This window comes from Epinephelus fuscoguttatus, linkage group LG4 (assembly GCF_011397635.1).
Source record: "Epinephelus fuscoguttatus linkage group LG4, E.fuscoguttatus.final_Chr_v1".
NCBI classification, from domain to species: domain Eukaryota; kingdom Metazoa; phylum Chordata; class Actinopteri; order Perciformes; family Serranidae; genus Epinephelus; species Epinephelus fuscoguttatus.
In genome coordinates this window covers 4,270,911-4,285,225 of record NC_064755.1, presented here as the reverse complement: position 1 = coordinate 4,285,225, position 14,315 = coordinate 4,270,911, and the positions used below count along the sequence as shown (strand labels likewise).

General features: G+C 40.3%; 1 protein-coding gene across 2 annotated transcripts in view; it reads right to left on the bottom strand.

Annotated features, from left to right (window-relative positions):
* The window catches only part of lrp5 (low density lipoprotein receptor-related protein 5), a 112,478-nt gene that overhangs the window by 78,300 nt on the left and 19,863 nt on the right, over nt 1–14,315 (bottom strand). Inside the window, exons 2-7 of one of the 2 annotated variants that reach the window (XM_049574395.1) lie at nt 12,644–12,844; nt 12,256–12,472; nt 8,707–8,775; nt 8,432–8,560; nt 554–750; nt 20–151 (exon numbers count right to left, since the gene is read on the bottom strand). In XM_049574395.1, coding sequence (XP_049430352.1) covers nt 20–151; nt 554–750; nt 8,432–8,560; nt 8,707–8,775; nt 12,256–12,472; nt 12,644–12,844 — 945 coding nt within the window. The remainder of the gene's footprint in view (nt 1–19; nt 152–553; nt 751–8,431; nt 8,561–8,706; nt 8,776–12,255; nt 12,473–12,643; nt 12,845–14,315) is intronic. The other variant, XM_049574396.1, reaches the window with a different exon arrangement.

The window sequence follows — 14,315 nt, the reverse complement described above, 5'->3', positions numbered from 1 at the left end:
GTGTGAATAGAATCCATACCTGGTTTGCATGTCTTTCCATCTGGTTTAAGCTGGACTCCAGTGGGGCAGGCACAGCTGTAGAAAGGCTGGACTGGTGAGAGTAAGCAGAGGTGACTACAGCCTCCATTATTGTCACTACAGGGAGTGTGGACTGCAGGGACACCAACAGAGAAAGAAGAATAGACAAGTGAAGGAGAAAATATGATTAGCCTCTCAAATCAGCAAGTCCATTTTCTTTGTTCCTGGAAAGGTGAATGTATGGAGATTTTCCCTACAAGAAATTGCAAAGCTATATAAAGCAGTAACTGTGCTGTAGATAGTGTTGCAGAGCCATGTCCACTGAGTTTTCAAATACCCTAATCTACATTGCTGCAAGCTGACCTGTTACTGGTGTTCTATAATAAATATATAATTATTTATTAATCATCACAGATCAATGGCACTACTCACTTCTGTTGAATTAGTTCCACATAATGGTTAGTTGGTCTATTGATCTCACTTTAATGCACATGCGCTGTACTGGACGTACACATGGATAAAACCTTTCACTCACTGTAAGGCTGTCGATAGGCCTCCAGGACTTGGATGTCCATAGGGGAGTAAATCCCACTTAGGATCTCCCTGGTTTTGTCTCCGCTGTGCTTGTTACAGGCATGGATGGAGCGGGTCTGCCAGTCGGTCCAGTATAAGGTCTCCTCAGACAGAGTGAGTGCAAAAGGGTGGGTCAGGGTGCCCTCCACCACGGTTTCACTGCAGGACAAAATGAAAGCTTCGTAAGGATCAGAAGAGCATTTGTGTTTTGTGTTGATGTGAAGAAATGGATCTCACAACCAAAAAGGTGCGGCTACACCAATTGTGAAAAACAACTTGGCCAATAGCCAATAACAATCCCAATGTTTTTTGCTGTTGCTGTTAATGGTGTTTTTATTGTTATTTATTCCCCCTTTTGTGCCAGGGAAACAAAGAAGTCTACACTATTAAAAAACAGCACTGTTTTAAAGTCAGTCAGGCTTCATTACATTACCTTAAAATTCTTTCTCAGTATCTTTAAAAAATAACTGCTTAACATATATATTTAATAGGGGTGGGAATCAACAGAGGCCCCATGATATATTATCACCATACTTATGTCACGATACAGTACTATTGCAATTTTAAATGTGCTGCGATATGCTGAGTATTGCGATATAATATATTGCGATTTTTTTTCCAATTTGAACTGCAAATTTTGCCTCCAAAGTAAAACTATTTCAACATCTGTTTTATCTAATGAGATAAAGTTTTCAGTCTATTCATCTCACTTCGATCATTTTTATTGCAGCAAAATGTATCTAGTGGACTGAAAAGGCAACTGATTATATTATTCTGGTAGGCTACCTGAAGTTTAACTTGTATTTATAACATAAATTATGTATACAATAAAACAATTGATATTTGACGTCCATGTGACGATACTATATTGCCAAACAAAAATATCACAATACTATGGTGTATCGATTTTTCCCCCACCCCTAATATTTGATAATTCCCTCTCTAATATCTATTTCATAGTGCTGTAAAAATATCGACAAATTTCTCTTCCAAACAACTGTAATTTTAAGTTTCTTGTCAAAAACTACATTTGACAAGATTACATCGTACACATGATTATAACATTATAATTTACCTTTGCCAAACACTCTTTTTACCAAAGAGAGCTTAAACACATCATAATGTCACTAAATGCAACCTCTATGAGTTGTTTGTTGCAGGTCAACAGCTGCTTACAGCTCTTAACTTGCTTTCCTCCTGCAGACTTCAACATTTATTTATTGTTCACAATGTAGCATCTGGGAAACAATGGGGTGTGTCTTCTGACACTTCAATGGTGAGTTTACTGCGTCCTTTCATCCAGACAACATCCTGGGGAAGATCTGTTTGTCCCAAACGCCTTTTCCATGGCTCAGAAGCATACACCAATCGGAAGATCAACAGTTTGATCCCCGGCTCCTCTAGTCTGCATGTCGAAGTATCCTTGAGCAAGATACTGAACCCCAAATTGCTCCAGATGGCTGTTCCATCGGTGTGTGAGTGTGTTAAAAACTGAGTAGCAGGTGACACCTTGTATGGTAGCCTCGGCCACCAGTGTATGAATGTGTGTGTGTGTGTGTGTGTGTGTGTGTGTGTGTGTGTGTGTGAATGGGTGAATGTGACTCGTAGTGTAAAAAGCATTTTGAGTGGTCGGATGACTAGAAAGGCGCTATATAAATGCAGGTCCATTTACCATTATTGTCCCTTGACAACAGGATGCTGTTTAGGCTCATTTATATTCCCTGTATGTACAAAAATAGATACATCTGTTTCAAACATTGTAAATGTACTTCCACTTATACTTCCATGCATCCTGTATGATGGCATAGATACAGTCAATAAATGGCACTAGAGAGCAAAGTCAAAAGTTTCACACGACAACAAACTAGGCGACAGTGGACGAGGTCATAATATTGAAACTTTAAACAAAGACAGCCCTGTAGACAGCAGTGTTCTGTGGCCATGATATACATCCTGACATGTAGATGGGCAATTTTTTTCTTTGCATTACTGATCATTCCGTTTGGCCATTATTTAAATCAGTGGTTCCCAACTGGTGAATTGTGGTCCAAAAATGGTTCGCTGGCCCATTCTGAAAGGACCACAAGTGACTTTCCAACGTGTCAACGTTTGTAAAAAAAAAAAACACACTTTATTTTGAAGTGTGGGGAATTTCCGTCACAGAGCTTTTATTTTGAATTGTGTGACTAATGGACAGCTACTTGACAGAGACAGCAAACTAGCTTGACAACATGACCAAATGCAAGTATAACACTGAATATATTAAATTGTGTGGACCTTAATCTGACCAAGGAAGAATCTGGACCCTGTGGCCAGACCAGTGGGGAACCACTGGTTTAAATGTCTTCATCACCTACAGTTGTAACTCACTTGGACTACACTACACCTGCCCCCCAGAATCTCTGTTGGTACTGCTCTGTTTCATCTGTATCTGCAAGCCTTCAAAAAACATGCACAAATGCAAACAAAAAAATCACATAGTATGGACAGAAGGTTCCATTCATCTCCGTACGTATCAGTGCATCCCTAGATCTTAGAACTGTGACTGCATTTACATTATGGCTGCATTTACATTACTGCCGAAGCCTTAAAGTCTGAAGTCTCCTAAACTGCAAAGTTCATTAAACCAAAACAAAGATGTTGGATAATTTGAACAACAGAGGATTTTTCCTCATCAGCAGTAAAGCTTAAAAAGGGGTCAAATGTGTCATGAGGGTGGTACTAAAGGAACACCATGAGGTCATTAAAATCAAAAGAGCTTTTTCTCTTGGCAGACCATTTTGGCATGATGGTGGTTTTCAAGAAAAGCGCTAAAAATGACAGAACTGAAATATGAAATAATTTTTTCTCTGGGGAGCACAGATGTGTTCATTACATTTCATTATAAGGGGCTTATTAGGTTATTAGATTTCATGTGTCCAAGTGAAACTTTGGCTTGACCAAGGCTCTGGAGCAAAGGTCAGAAAACCATTTTGAATCCTACCCCTGGGACCATGAATATCTAGACTACATTCCACTGCAATGTAGACAGCAAGTTTTTTTAAACACTTTATTAATAAAGCTACACTTTTAGAAGATTGTGCAGCCGAGACGAAGGTATGCCCTCTCTCAGTCCTTAGGGCCAAACAATTACAAAACGCATGACGGCTACAGGAGTGTGTGTGTGTGTTTGAGCAAGTGTTAGATTTGATCAAGAGTAAGTGGTTCTTCTCTAAAACACACTTTAGAATCACTTGCACGAAAATACACTCACACAAACGCACTTAGGCACAGGATCAAAGGAGGGCTTGTATTTAGAATATCAACACACCAGAAACTGGCTTTCATCAATCATCATTTTTAGTCGTGTGTGTGTGTGTGTGTGTGTGTGTGTGTGTGTGTGTGTGTGTCTGCGCGCTGTAAAAGCAGAGCTGGCTGCCAGCAGCGGTTAAGGGGAAAAAAGAAAGAGCAAATTTAACCAACTCCAGATTTCAAAGCTCTGTTCAGCTTTTGAGTGGGTACGTGTGTGTGTGTGTGTGTGTGTGTGTGTGTGTGTGTGTGTGTGTGTGTGTGTGTGTGTGTGTGCGTGTGTAGCAAATGATTTCATTACTCAAGCTGTCAGGTAAATTCAATTTAAAGCCTGCCCCCTTCTAACTGAGCTGTTCGTGTTCAAGTCTCTCCTGTGACTCTGAGCATTTGCACAACAGAATATAATATCTTCCTAACATACCTACACACATTTTGGCTACACAATGAGCGCTGTGGTTATACAAAAATACTGTGTTGTGCAGCATTAAGCAATAAGAGGCAGAGCTAGTGTATATAGTGATTGCAGGACTGGCGGGCTGCTGTCATGGGAACAAAGTTGCTGGCTGAGGATACTGCATTTTTCCAACAGCGTTAAACATTTCCACTAAATTTTGGTTTGGATTAAATCCCACCTCTACACCATATTGTAACAACTGTGGAAATAAACTGCAGGTAAAATCACTCTGGTAGTTAACAAGAGAACAGCTGCCTTTTAAGACTCTGTTTTGTAGACAGTTAACTAATACATTAAAATAGAGTGTGAGTAAAGTGTGTGAAATTTTATCTTTACGTTTTTAATAGTATTTTGGGGCATTTTATGCCTTTTTTGACAACCAAGAATGGAGAGATGACAGGAAAGAGAGATGGGGAATGAGATGCAACAAAGGTCTTTGGCTGCTGGTGGTGTGTCACACGTTGTCTTTTCCAGTTTTTCTTGGTGATCCTGAAGAAGGTCTCCATCACATCTCTGTCCAAGTTAGGAGTAAAATCTTCATACATAGTAACGTACACACAAGCTCTCTCTGGGTTGGCATTGTCGACAGCTTCCAACAGAAACTGCTCGCTGAAGTTCATCGCATAAGAAAGACTCAGTTTCTGTTGGCACTGCAAAGGCACCAATAGTCCATGTTTGCTCTCCATAGCTCAGGTTCTGGAGGCTCCCTGCCGGCCATATCCTCTTGTATGACAGCTTCAGCCTCTCTCTGCTGCATTTCTCCACAGTATACTTTGGCTCTAATAAATACAGTTGAATATCCAAGTCAGCCAAAGTGCTGTAAAATGTCTATAGCATCCTCTGCATGCATTATTTGGGATGACAATTTGCTGTTGGAAATGTAGCTTGTTTGCAAAACAAGCGCAGAGAAGTAGGAAGTTTGTTTTTGAGCAGCATCTAGAGCATGCAGCCTGGCTGCCCAGAAGTGAAATCCAGCCTGTGGTTCTTCCTGCCTTCAACTACGTCACTGGTACGTCACTGGATGCAGGAAAAAGAACAGATTTTGTAGCTACTGAGCTCAGGTTTCTTGGCCAGTATAGCAAGCACTGAGGATTTTAGTGCTCAACTGACTACCAGCAACACTGACTGGACATCCACATAAAAGCCTGCAAATTTACCCTTTAAGCCCCTTTCAGACGTGCACCCCTCTACAAAACCTGGTCACTTTTACCTAAAAGTCACAACGCGAATCTTAGCAGATCGGATCTCAAACCCTCTAAAACAAAGAGAACAATAAGATGTGGAGAAAGAAGGCTGATAGATGAACTGAATGAGAGAAGGAAAGATTGAGCTATGAGCGATGCACTGGGAGTGTGTGTAATGCTGTGTGTGTTTTGACTGGGGCCTCCATACCACAGCTCTGTTTGTGTTGGACAACTCGCTCATACTCTCTCTCTCCCTCTCTCTCTCTCTCTCTCTATTTTTCTTTCATTCTGTCTGTACAGCTATTTTTCTCTTCCCCTCCTCCTTTTCTCTGTTGGAAAGAAGTTGAACAGGGTGGAACTCAAAGAATTTTCTGCTGAGATTTAAAGTTTCAATAGGGGATCCTGAAATAGTATGTTGTACTGTAACCTGTATATGTGCTAGAATTCTATTTCCATCTAATAAAACAGGAAATGTAAGTTTGTCCTAATAGCAGCTGTTTATTGACACAACCATATCAAGTAAGCTACTGGTTTACGACTTTTCTTAAATGCCCAGGCTGGACCTGATGATGGAAAGCAGCATGTGAGTATTTGGCTGGATCCAGTAGAGGAGCAGGTATGTACAAGGCAAAGATACCCACAGAATGCAACACACATTAACCAGTCACACAAACAAATTGTTCATAAATGGAAGAATTTGCAACCTAATTGGATTACATGATCAATTATATGCTTGGGGAATTCAAATTCAGTGTGTTAGGGGGTGGGTTACAGGACTAGCAACATGAAATATGCTAACTACAAAAGTACACTAAATGGAGTGTAGATCTCTGCCAGATGGACAATCAGCTGCCAGGGCTAATGGCGGCCACTCTCGACAATTCTTGTAATTCCAGTAGATGTTGACACAGCACAGCGGGTTTAAGAAGCATCCCAGAAGATAATAAAAATACAGGCCTCGTCTGTATTTGACAGAGCACTTGCACTTGAAAAAAACAACCAAAAACAACATATAAATAAATATAAATAATAAATATAAATCAATAAATGCCGTGGCATTTAGTTCCATGTCTTTCTCTTCCATTCAACTCTCTTTTTTTCTCCGCCTCATCTCCCCCTCATGAAGAACGCACTGTGTGTGTGTGTAGCCCATAGCCCCGCCTCCCCCACAGAGACAAAGACACTCGATGACAAGAGGTTTTTTGCGGCCGGAAAAGTTACCGTCTCCCTTTAAATTTACTGTGCAATTAATTGACTTATCGCATACTGCGCCAGGCCTAGGCAGAGGGCTCACCTTTGGTGGGGTTGGTTGTACTAGCCAAGGTGTTTCAGACCAGAGGTTTGGAGGCGTGTTTTTTGCAGCGGAAAGAGTTTTAGTCCAACCACCTCCAGCAAAAGTGTTCTTGTCATCTTTCCTCCCAACAGAATCAAAGTAATGGGAATATTTCCCGCCGCTAATGTAAGCGTTTCCAACCAGCTTGCAGCTTTATGTCGTGCATGCGCAGCTTGACAATTATGAAAATGAGTTTGTTGATTTGACTGTTGTATTTTAACTCAGTCATGATGTGATAAAAGTAACATTGTAACGACTTGTTCGTTTTTGGAGTAACTGTAATATTATTACTGAAATTTCATTAGTAACTAGTTACACTACGTTACTGGAGAAAGTAATAATAATATTACTGAACGCACTACTGCCCAACAATGCCCAGAGCAGGCCATGTTGTCCTGCTGACAGGCACTGTATGTTAAATATGGATATAAAACAACTCTTTTAACAATTGTGAATCACCACAACAGGTCCTTGAGCATACCGTCACATATATGCACAAAACATATGAGGCTGATTGGTCCAGTAGTTTGCTAGATTAGCTGCAGACAGACAAACAGACAGACAGACAGACAGACAGACACACACACACACACACACACACACACACACACTCAAATGCATGATCCCCTCCAGGCTTACACCTGACTGAGATAAAAACAGACCATTATCAAAGACATCCAGGTTTCGAATCCCAGTGATTGCAACTCTGGCTTAGCTGTACATTTGAACGACTGGTTGGGGTAAAACTAGGGAACTGCAAGTATAGCATAAGGTAACTTACATGCTACTTGCACCGGGCTCCACAAACAAGCGCACACCTACAAACCTCAGCTTGCATGCCTCTAAAATTTGAACGATAAGGGTCGTGGCTGCACCTACTGTGCAAAGCTCCTTGCTAATGACTGCATTGCTGGTCTGTGGGACCCCAGACCAAACTACTCAGATTACTAAAGCCTCATTCCAAAACAAACTTATTTATAAAGACTAGAGGAGAAAAGAAAGAAAGTAGAAAACAATGCTGCTACTGCACTGAGGCCACTGTAAAAGTTTTAACTGAAAACCACTATGTTCAGCATATCCTACATTCGTCTTCTATAGTAGTAGTAGTTTAAGCGGTAAAACACTGTGTTCTGCCAGAGCTGATGCTTCATTGCTCTCTGTAAATATGTCTGCTACCATCATTATTGCTACGCATCCACCTGCACTCTGATTCTAGTCATCTGGGGGAGGATATTTTCTATCATCACACCACTATCTCTGTCTGTTACTGACTTCAGTGTATGCTGCAGGGAGGGATGAGGCCTGAGCCAAGATAGCAGAGATGGACTGTACTGCCAGGCTGTATTCTCATATCAATAAACTTTTGTTATATGTGTTGGCTGACTCAACTCTATCTGTAAAAATCCTCTCCACTCTCCCAATGTAAATTCATTAAATATTACAGCTATTTAGGATTAAATTGAACTTGTTAAAATAAGTGCATAGAACTTTTTTCAATAAACTATATTCACTCCAACACACAAACACACACACAAACACAAACACACACACACACACACACACACACACAAATGGCCATACCGTGCTGATCCATCCAGGTTAGCTCTGTGAATGAAGCTGAGTTTGGCATCTGCCCAGTACAGCTTCTGTTCCACCAGGTCTATGGTAAGACCGTTGGGCCAGTATATGTCCACGACCACTATAACTTTCCTGTTAGAGACAGAGACACACAAAATGATCCTACAGCTACTGCTTTTGTTATTCTTGTAGAACTGTTACTGCATCTGTACATCTGGCTGCACTGAGAATACTGTACTATAAAAGGACTGTAAATACATAAGTTTGGTTTGCGTTACCTGTTGCTACCATCCATACCAGCACGCTCTATCCTGGGCTCCTCTCCCCAGTCTGTCCAGTACATGTAGCTGGAGGGAAAAATACAGAAGACATGTGTCAGTGAAACCAATCATTTAAAGGTAAGAATGAGTTTACTAATTGAGATTGCTGGTCACTACTTTTGAGTCAGTTACTTGGACAGCACCTCACTCTGCTGCCTTTATGAACAAATACATTGCTTCCCTCTGCTCCTCTTAGCTATCTGATGCCTTTCTGTGCTAATGCTTCTGCTAATTTCAGCTCACTGAGCCTGGGCAATACCAACATTTTACAACTGTTTTTTAACTTTCAGTATTTTTTTTTTGTTTTCCTTGAGAGCTTTCCAAAAAAATCAGACTCAACCCTACATGAAGTCTGACCTGAACCTGAAACAGCAGCAGTTTTGGGCCTGATAAAAAAACCTAAATTTCCACAATAAATAAATAGATATTAAAACATTTATACAAGCTAAGGGCTGTCATCATTACTTGCACCACTTATTTTCCTTCTCTTTCATGTGTTTTAAAAGTCTTGTCTGCTCAGTGTCTCAGGTACAACAGGTTTGGCAGAACGGGCCCCTTGTTGCTTTTCGATCTTCAAGAGGACTGTCCACATGGATACAGCGCGCAGATGATGATTACCACTCTTCACAGCACATTGCACACATCTCTCCCACTGCTGGGGAAGCAGAGGCAAACACTGCCAGCTAAGTCCCCTGGCTGCCCCCTCTCTCATTCTATTATTTTCTCTCCAGTCCAATGCAATTTTTTTTTGCATTTATGCATGAGTACTGCCACTGTCATGTGTCTCCTGTTACTGTGTGTACAGTAAATGATAATATGATAATAATGTAAATCATACATTATTCATGAAACTACACAGACATATAAGACATATATATAAGACAGTAAGATCTGTATTAAGAGCAAAACAACACAAAAAACACCACAAAATTGATACAAGCCCGACCTGAGGCCTGAGAAAATATTCTGTTGAGTCAGGCTGGGCCAAACCAAAACTCTATTTTGCCTTACTTATTTTAGTTATTTTATTGTTAGTTATCACCCCATTCCCATGTTTCTCTCCGTTTCTGTTGCATATATCATTTAATTTTCTTGTCATTTGTCATTAATTGTCTCTATTTTACTATCCGTCCATTTCTAAGGCTTTTTTTCTAGGGTATGTTTTATATGTTATATCTGTGATCACTATAATAATGCTTTTCAACAAAGAAGGTAATGTGCATTTAATGGGAAAAAAAAAATGAAGGAAAAATGTAAAGAAAGTGGATATACTGGTACTTTGGTGCAGTACTAGGAATATGTTTTTTCTATACTATAAATCAAATCTACAGTGATATGACTGGCTCTGCTCTGGTTGAGTTCACAGTAAAATAAAGTGAAGCCCAATAAATCAGCTTGTCACACAACCAATAGTTATTGGCTTGAATGCTACTTATTAAATGCTGAAGCACTGTGTGTGTGTGTGTGTGTGTGTGTGTGTGTGTGTGTGTGTGTGTGTGTGTGTGTGTGTGTGTGTGCGCGCGCGTGTGCGTGTACACCTACAGTTTCAGAATGAATGAATGTGATCTGCATTCCTTTGGCTGACAATGTAGACACGACAATTACAGAGCAGAAACCAGAGAGAGAGAAAACAGAAAAAAAGGAGGGAGATGAAGTGGTGTAATTTCATTTGTGTGATTTATTCCTGTGCATGTATACATTTCTGCAATGTTTACAATGCAAGAGTGAACTATAATACACAAAAGTAAACTGTAAAAGATCAACTTCAGCTGTTGTGTCTGCATTGGGTTTGAACACTTAACTTGTCTTGAACTAATATGAATTTGACCACCTTGACTTAAATCAGAAGATGCAAAGTAAATTGGCCTGGCTTAAAAAATGAATGTGGATGTGCTCTGAGGCCAATTTATTTAGATTTAGGCAAGACAAAACTCAAAACCAAATAGCCTGCATGAAACTGACTTGACATGAGCACGTATGGACAAGTGATGAATTAGTTCAAAGGATAAGCCAGATGTGATGTGATCTCAGCACCTGAGCCCCTTACGTATCCAGCATTTGGCTGTTTCTTCATTTAAAGTGATCTTGATTTAAATGCATTTGCACTGTTTTATCCTTGTTATCCATCTACATTGTTGCATGTTGGTGACTGTGTTTGTTCTTATGATGAATGTGTTTATATACCTGGCTGCAACTAAATGTCTTCTGGTGGGATAATAAAGTTGACTTGACTTTATTTGACTTGGTGTTTTAGATATGTGTCTTACTGTCGGCAAATCCTGTTAACAGACCCCTACCTGTAGACCCCAGGAAGACTAGCAACCACTTTGTGGAAGCTAATGGGGATCCAAATAAAGAACAAAGGATAAAGAACACCTACAATCCATTAGTACAGTTAAGCCCCGTTTCCACCAAACACCTTCCGTATGGTACCTCTGGAACCAAAAGTAACCCTTCAGACATGGTACCTAGGCCCTAATGTTTCCACTGCAAACAGTACCCTTAAATGAGGCAAGGGTTTTGTCACTTAATGCTTTGTTCAGCACTCACTGTATTTACTCATTACTGGTGACACAGATGGAAGTCTGCACTTTGTTTACTGTCCACAGAACAAGGCTGCACGCCAACATTTTATGAACAGAACAAAACAAAACAGGCTGCAATGAGAGTCTCTTGATGAGATGTTTAAAAATAGCAGGTTTGTGCAGCTAGTCCTTCTCAAGCAAGCTCGAGAGTTTAATGTTGCCGGAGCTCACAGGAACAGCACTCCGCAGTGCTTAGGATATATGCAGTTCACATAATCCGGTCGAAATTAAAATATATAAACACTTGAAGATCCACTCATTACTAAAAGTGTATGTCACATAAAATCTAATGGAATGGTCAAAGTTGTCACAGTGAAATTTAATGTGTGTTGATCGTCGTCAACTCTTGCATTGAGTATTACAAGTTAGCGTTCCACCTTAAAAGTTGCTGGCAGTCGGCCCAGTGAATTAAGTTATTTATTTCTCAGTCTACAGCTCCTGCAAGAGGCAGCAAAACATCCTTTCATTTTATCATTTCAGTTTACTCATGTATAAAACTCTACACAGTATGAACAGTGGTTTCTGCCTCAAAACCAGCCACAACTCAGCCCTGAGCAGAGTGACCATCTGGAATTGACCAATCAACATACTACAGTGTTGTCACCTTCACCTTTTAGTACCAGATCTGTGCGCTAACAGAGGGGGTACCAAAAATGAGGACAGCACAGAACAGTTCAATTGGTACCATCCACAACTTTTCACAGTGTAAACGGAAAAAAAGCGTAGCAAACTGAACCGTCTGAAACTAAACATCTACACTCTGATATGAACTCTGAATAATTCACATGCTGCTGCTGAAACTTTGTTTCCTATCTGAATACATCTTTACAAATGATGTCACTGATAACTCCCATTAATATTGGTAATAGGCTGACAAAAACACCATGGGATTTAAGTACTCTGAGGAGTGTGTTTTTGTTACCGTTGAGCAGGGTTGAGAGCGATCGCCCTGGGCTGGTCCAAGTCCATCCAAAACAGGACCTTCCTGGAGGTGCCATCCAGATTGGCCACTTCAATCCGATTGGTCTCTGAGTCTGTCCAGTAGAGCTTTCTACCCAACCAGTCACAGGCCAACCCGTCAGGACTGTCCAGCCCTGATACTACCACAGTCTGGCCAGTTCCCAACGCCTCTTTAAGGGCTGAAACCAGAAAACATACACAGTGTGAAATGATGATGAAAAGAGAGAGGGTGCACTCTTCATCCAAACACTTAGCATATGTAGCTTCTAAAGCCACAGTTAAAGTTGATCTTCATGAGGAAACCTTCACTAAGCAATAGAATAAACACAGGAAACAGTGTGCAGTCTTACAGTTGGAGGACTGATTCCAGTGCGTCTGTTTGATGGCCTCCTCGCTGACATCTGTCCAAAATATCAGGCCCTCAGAATACAGGAAGTCCACAGCTGCTGCATCCTCTAGGTCACTAACAACGATAGCCGACTCACCCCGCACACCCTCTGCATCTACCAATCGAACATCACGCCGGTTGGCAAACAGGAGGAGAGGTGAGCCTAGAAAAGAGAAGATTACATTTAAACCTTTTTATTCAAGAATCAAGTCTACCCTGTTTTGTAACCTTAAAAAAATCATTGTATCACATGTTTTGAATGCTGTTATATGCTGACGGCATAAAACGTTAAACCCATTTTAAGTAAGCTGACTACTTGCCCAACCTGTCCATATGATAAGCACAGGAATGACTTGACACTGGCTTATAGCTAAGGTGCTGCAGTTCTTATACTAGTTATTTGATTTAGGGTTGCAATGATATTGAATAAATCATACCAGTTGCACTGCATCTGCTACGACAAACAGCTGAATCAAACTGCTCATTTAAACTCATCTAATTGCAGCTCTCATAGGAGCTAATAAATTGTCTCAAACTTAAACTTAAACAGGTTCTTCTCAGCCCAACATTATAATTTGTCTCAGTCCTGATAACTGTGCCACTGTAATGCAAAAAGGTGGTGCTTTCTGGGTAGGGTTCTGGTGGTTGATTAATGCTTATTTTTGTGTGTATTTATGTGGATTGGCTCTAGGAGACTACAAATGTATAACTGAAACCCTGCTTTACATACTGGGGGTGCGGAGTCTAAAAGATGTTTAGAAAGATATTTAGCCTAACCACTGAGTTGCATTATGGGATATGTAGGATCAAGTGTTTCAGATCTAGGGCAAGGCAATATGGAAAAAATTGAATATCATGATATTTTTTACCTAATCCTCGATTGATATCAATATTGACATGATCCTGTAGGGTTGACAATTGGTGCTTTCAAAAAATATTTACACAGTGGCTATAATGACTATATGGCTATAATAAGTGGGTAAAGGCAAGTAATAGTCTGAAAAGTTCAGAAAATGATTTTACTTTACAGTAATACAGCCTTTAAAACCAGACAAAGACAACACTTACAATATTTCAATATCCAGAATCTAAGACAATATTTATCATGATCTAGATATAATATCCTTATATCATCAATATACTGCCCAGCCCTATTTGGAGCTTGACCCTTACTAAAGTAGAAGTCAGAACATCTCAGCCTCTGCAAAAGATGTGCACAATTACTGGAATAGTTGATTAAACACTGCTATCCTTGCTAGTTGGCACCAGATATACTTAAGGGTCAAACTTAAAAGGAGACCCTGAAAAAATGGGAGGAGTTAAGACTGGCAAACAAGACCAATGGCTCTGATCAACAGCTCTCCCTCTCTCTCTTCCTCATATGTGTGTCCTGACACACTTATGCAGTACCGTGTGTGTGTGTGTGTGTGTGTGTGTGCGTGTGTGTAATGCTCCGTACAAAGTGCCACACATTTACTGTGTAAATATACATAGTGATTTTGTCATTTTCATATCATTTATACGCAGTGTTGACGGAAAAAAACGTTAAAAAAAAGGTTCACTCTTAGACACCCGGCAACCATAATTTGTTCTTACATCAGATTGAAATATACATTTGCTGACACATCAAGCTG